Source organism: Cucurbita moschata, unplaced genomic scaffold (genome assembly GCF_002738365.1).
Source record: "Cucurbita moschata cultivar Rifu unplaced genomic scaffold, Cmos_1.0 Cmo_Scf00071, whole genome shotgun sequence".
Lineage (NCBI taxonomy): Eukaryota > Viridiplantae > Streptophyta > Magnoliopsida > Cucurbitales > Cucurbitaceae > Cucurbita > Cucurbita moschata.
In genome coordinates, this window is record NW_019268587.1 from 199,527 (window position 1) to 205,526 (window position 6,000).

A 6,000-nucleotide genomic window follows, 5' to 3' on the forward strand; every position below is an offset into this window, starting at 1 on the left:
TTCACCCAGTCTTACCCCTAAAATGGGAGGCCTATTGAGTCGGCAAACTCGAGCCACTCTCACCCATGCAAATCTAAGGATAATTCCGAATAAACAGGAGTTCATGGTTAGCTCAGGATTAAAATCGAGTTACCTAGGTTATCGAATGAAAAGAAAATCAGTCTCAACAGTAAACGACATTATAAAGTGAGAGTGGTTTTCTTCATGGTTCGATCTTATGCAATACTCATTGCATAGGACGCCCCCACTCACATGTCTCCACATGTACAATTTAGTGATCACTTTGTTTATATCATATACAAAAGTGGGCCGCATCCATAGCGTCCCCAAAATAAGGTACTCGGCCTTATCCTTATACTATAGATCATTTTGACTATATACTTGAACTTGATCCACTCTTATATCTCTACATATAGTTCAAGTAATCATACTATAGCTAGAGTGTTTTTAGTTTATTGGATTTAGATTAATGATCGTTATGTTCACTTTATTCAATAACAATCTTTACTGAATAAACAACAATAATAACTTTATTAAAAATAGAATATGTTTTTTGTTTACAAACTATGAGTTTTAGGACATAAAACCCAACAGATGTAACTTTATATAAACAAATAGTGGGAAGTCTGATGTATCTCAAAGCTACTCGTCCTGATCTCATGTTTGTTGTAAGTTTGATTAGTCGTTTTATGACATATCCAACACAACAACATTTTGCAGCAAATAAAAGGGTTTTAAGGTACTTAAAAGGTAGGATAGATTATGGTGTATTTTATAGAAAGGGAGGAGTTAGTGATTTAATTGAATTTGCTGACTGGAGACATGGAAGATAGCAAGAGTACTTCAGGCTATGTGTTTATGATGAGTGGAGAAGTAGTAGCTTGGTCTTCTCGTAAGCAGCCTATAGTCATCTTATCAACCATAAAAGTTGAGTTTGTTGCTGCTAATGCCTGTGCATGTCAAGCTGTTTGGATGAGGAGGATAGTTAAAGAGATTGATCTCTCTTAAATAGAAGGAACAAAGCTAATGTGTGATAATACTTTAACTATTAAGCTATCCAAAAATCCAGTTTTACATGGACGTTCTAAACACATAAGAGTAAGATTTCACTTTTTTAGAGATTTGAAGTAACCGTCAATTTATTATTTTGTGGTACTCACTTTGCTGATTTGCTATCTCAAAGCCTCTAAAATGGATTGTTAGAAAAATTTATGTTAATTTCTATTGGTAGAAGTTAAGTTTAGTATTCAATAATATTATCTTAAACTCTGAGTTGGATGGGCTTATGTCAAAATTTAACCCGCTGTTCATTTAAAAAATTGTTTAAAAAATTATAATTAATTAATTTATTAAAACCTATAACTTTAATTAGTATGAATGCGCAAACTAACATTTTTATTTATAAAATTAAATCTAAATTGATTTTAAAGTTCAGAATATATATCGATATAAAATTTTGGGTTAGTGTGTTAGAAAGAATCGAGGAAACCAAGAAATGCATGGCTGACCACATTGAATAATACTCATAAATACAGACCACAACTATCAACTACCTTCCATCTCTATTAATTTCCTCCCAATTCTTCCTCATCCAAACCAGTTTCACACATGGACATATCATTACGCTTTCACTCAGCAATCACCGCAGCGGTGATTCTTATGACGGCCATCTGCCTGACTTCCCCTTGCCCGGCCGACGCCAAGCTGTGCGGGGACTGCATCAGGGACAGGATGGCGCTGCACTGCCCAGCCTGCGCACCGCCTCTTCGCTGCATGGCGCAGTGCCTGTGGGGCGGCGGTTCAAGGTCGAGGTGCGTTAAGCAGTGCGATGGCGGCGGTGCATGGGCGAGGCTGTGGAGTTGCAAGCGTTGCATGCGGAGTTGCAAGTGCAGTTGTACCTCTTCTTCTTCTTAGAGCGTATAATTATTATACGTAATATTATTATACGTAATATTATTATACGTAATATTATTATACGTCTGAAGCTTTAATAATCTTAATCTAAATCAAATTGGTTCCATAATTAAACAAAAAATAAAAATAAAAATAAAAATAAAAAAAAGGAGGGCTTAGCTGATCCAATAAGTAAAGGCAAGGCCAGCCAGCAAAAGGGAGAGAGTGACATAAGAAATGGCGAAGGGCGTTGAAGACGTGGAAGGGGATGGTGGAACTGCTGCTGACTCACCATCCCCCTCCGACATGTCGTCCCTCGATCCAACTCCTGTCGTCTCCGCCTTCTGTTGTTGGGCCTCCACATGCACCTGCAGTTTGAGGCCCTTCTTGCACCTCTCCGCTCTGCTACTCGCGAAGTAGCGGATTCCCTCTCCGTTTAAGGCCACGATATCTATGCCGTCCCTATACTCCCTGATGAACCTGCTTACATCGCACGCTTTGTATTCCTCCTTCCTTTCCAGCTCCACCACGTTACCGTGTGCCACAGAGTACGCGAACCCTACCCCCAACATTACTTTTTTATTTTTTATTTTTTTATTTTTACTCCTAATAAACCCGGTTCCGATTTCGATCCGATGAACCGGGAATCCCAAAACAAAATTTCTCACCCAAAAAACGCATTAAAAAACAAAAAGAAAAAATGGAAAAACGAATGGATCTTACAGATCTTATCTCCGACTCTGAATATTCGACCGGCCGACCAAGACGCAATGTTCGAATCCACGTCCCATCCCCTGTCGCCGCCGACGACATGGTGCGTCTCCGCTCCGGCAAAGGGCGCCGCGGTGGTGATAATAAACGCCGCCGTCAAAACCGCTGCTAGGTTATTGGTCGGAGTGGGCATGGCGCTGTCTTGATCTCGTGTGAGTTAAAATAAAATGAAAGGAAAGAAAATGAATATAGTTTTTTTAAGGCTCTATTAACCAACTAAACTATTATGTTTTTATTTTAAAATTTTATTATTATTGTTTATTTTTAGTTACTTTGTATTTATTTATTTTTATTATTGTTCAGCCACGTGTGACTTTTATGGCCACCACTTGTAAACTCTCTCTGCTAGGCTTCCCTTTCTAATTTTCGCTTCATTTTCGTATCGGTTAGGTTTTTAGTTTTTCATAATTTCTTGATTTCTATTCGGTTTCAAATTAATACTTTTTTTTTAAATTAATTTTTTCACATGGAAAATCAAAGGATCTTTTTATTAATTTTAATATATTTACTTTCAATAGAGTGACTACATACTGTGAGGTTTTTGGTCCCTACATAGTCACATGCACAATAATATATGTAATATTGTTAATAAACCTATTAAGTAACCACCCTATTTTTTTTTACTATAATTTAGTGGAATCTATCATTTTAAAAACATCATGGCACACCCTTAGATAACTTTTTAGTCGGAGTTAAGTTGAATGTGTAGTACTTCTATATACACGGTCCATGCACGCGAACATAGACTCACCAAACAGGCTCGTATACCCCTTGAGCCAGGCTCGTCGAGCTAGTATTCGTTAATAGGTTGTTGAAAATCATGGAGAGAAGGACCCGAATAACATCATGGCAAACATAAATCTCGTTAACAGAGCCAAGGCCCAAGCTGGACAGAGTCGATTGCTTGGTGTTGAGTCGTACGCAAGCCGCGTACTAGAGACGGTTCATCACACACATTACACGTGGCAGGAAGAGATAGCCAAACGCTCAGGATAACGTGTGGGTATGGGTCAAGATGCGGGTCTCGAGTCGCCCAACTGCAGTCTCAAGGTGGATCACATCATACAATACTACATTTAAATCGTGGGGAAGTTTGGGCTGCGTTTCAAACTTGGACCGCATAAGAACTTGACCAACACCTAACCTGCGTTTGGATCCAACCCGAAATTTGACTTGCGAATTTCTTCTCTTTAACCTGACTTCGTGCGTGTTTCCTTTTCCTCCCCAGATCTCTCTCTCTCTTCCTCCATGCCTTTTGTGTTTTTCTACGACGACCAAGGTGCACCTCCTCGCTCGCTATTTGCTCTAGTGATCTTGTCTTATGGTCGTGATGTTACGGAATCTACACACAGTAGTAATTATGAGAAAAGAAAATAACCTAACATCCTTCCTTTAAAATTAGAATCGGATAACTTAAAAAAGAACAAGTGCTTACCGATCATCTGCACATTGTTATCGACCATCTCCACCACTATGAATTCCCTCTTCATTAGTAACAACAATGACACTGACAAGTTGCAGGGGAAGGAAGGGAAAACAAAACATATTTGCTGGGGTTCTTTCTCCTCGGGTGTGTATGTGTTGCACAGCGAGAATAGTTGATAAGTTGGGTGGTTGAGGGAGTGAATGGTAAGGGGCTTAACAAGAGGGACTGTGGGTGGTTTCCCTAACGAGAACTCTGCTGCCTCACTAGAAATCTCGCGGTTTCCAACGAGATTTTTGAATTTTTTTTCACAACCAACTATTGTTACATCACACGCCTCTAAGAAATACTTTTGTCCACGAAAGTATCTAATTCCTAGAATAGCTCAAGGTATTTCTCCCTCCTCTCATCCTCACGTTCCCACTTGACTTCTTTGATAGTTTTGCCATGGTACTTTGCTAAAAGTGATGTCTCTAGTGCATAAAGCTTTCACTTCACGGGCCATGATCCTTACTGACCTCTCTTCATAACTCAAATCCTCATCTACATTAACGGTTCATAAACATTAACGGTTCATAACAATGATGTGGGTGGGTCATTCATATACTTGCGAAGCATTAACACATGTAATACGTTGTGCACCGCTGAAAAAGATGGTGTTAGGGCTAGTCTATATGCCACTAGTCTTATCCGATCTAAGATTTCGAAAGGTTCGATGAAGCATGGGCTCAACTTGCCTTTATGTTTGAACCTTAGAACGCCCTTTATCGAAGTCACTTTCAAGAATACCATGTCCCCTAAGCTCCCATGCCTTATTTCAACGTAACTCTTTTGTCTACTTTGAGCCATGCACATTCTTTATGTAATCTTTTTCATGGTCTCATTAGTAGCTTGAACTATCTTTGGTCCTAACAACTCTCATTCACCTATCTCGTCTCAATATATTGGGGACCTACACCACTTCCCATGTAATGCTTCAAATGGTATCATTCCAATAGTTTCTTGGAAGTTGTTGGTAGTGAACTCCCTAAGATGCAGTTTAGAGTGCCAACTACCTGCAAAATCCACCACATAAGCACACAACATGTCTGTGGGTGGAAGATAGGATTGAAGTCAAGGTGAATACTCAACGCTTTTTGAAGACCACGCTAAAATACTAACCTAAAACGTGGGTCTCGATTTGATACTATGGACACTGGAATTTCGTGCAACCTTAAAAATCTCCTTCGTGTACAACTGTGCCAAGTTATCCATCATATAGGTTGTCTTGCAAGGTAGGGAGAATGCTGACTTGGCCAGTCTATGAACAATTACCCAAATCACTATATACTCTTTCAATATCCTGAGTAGACCTACGATGAAGTCCATATATATATTCTCCCACTTCCATTCAGGCACACTCAAAGTGCTGGAATAATCCTGTCATTCTTTGTTTAGGTGCCTTCTCCTGTTGGCACACTACACACTCACTTACAAACTCTACTATATCCTTCTTCATACTACATACCATAAATGTTGTTTCAGATCTTGATACATCTTAGTATTGCTTAGATGCATAGAAAGTTGAGAGTTATGGGCCTATGTTAATATCTCATTCTTCAACTCTTCCATCGATGACATGCATAATTGCTCTTAGCATAATAGACCGCCATCTGTCCATTTGGAGAAACCGTCTACTGGACTTTCTCTTAATTGGCCTAAAATTTTGGCTAAAAGGGGTCTCCATGTTGAGAATCAATAATTCGTTGTCGAAGTGTAGGTTAAACTGTAAGTCGAGTCATCTGTGCTAAAACTCCTTTAGTCACCATTGTTATCTATACTTATCGTGACTCTCTAGTAATCATGGACGATGAGTGGGCCATCATCCGACTTAGGGCATTAATGACTACGTTTGCTTTCTCGGGGGGGGGGGG

General features: G+C 39.4%; 1 protein-coding gene across 1 annotated transcript; it reads right to left on the reverse strand.

Annotated features, from left to right (window-relative positions):
- Positions 1-1,485: 1,485 nt before the first annotated feature.
- Positions 1,486-2,850, reverse strand: LOC111438109 (cucumber peeling cupredoxin-like). The gene is made up of 3 exons (XM_023076048.1): positions 2,617-2,850; positions 2,066-2,452; positions 1,486-1,657 (listed from the first exon to the last, which is right to left on the reverse strand). The coding sequence occupies exons 1-2, from the start codon at positions 2,795-2,797 to the stop codon at positions 2,070-2,072; spliced, it is 564 nt and encodes a 187-aa protein (XP_022931816.1). The 5' UTR covers positions 2,798-2,850; the 3' UTR covers positions 1,486-1,657; positions 2,066-2,069.
- Between the last annotated feature and the right edge of the window lie 3,150 nt (positions 2,851-6,000).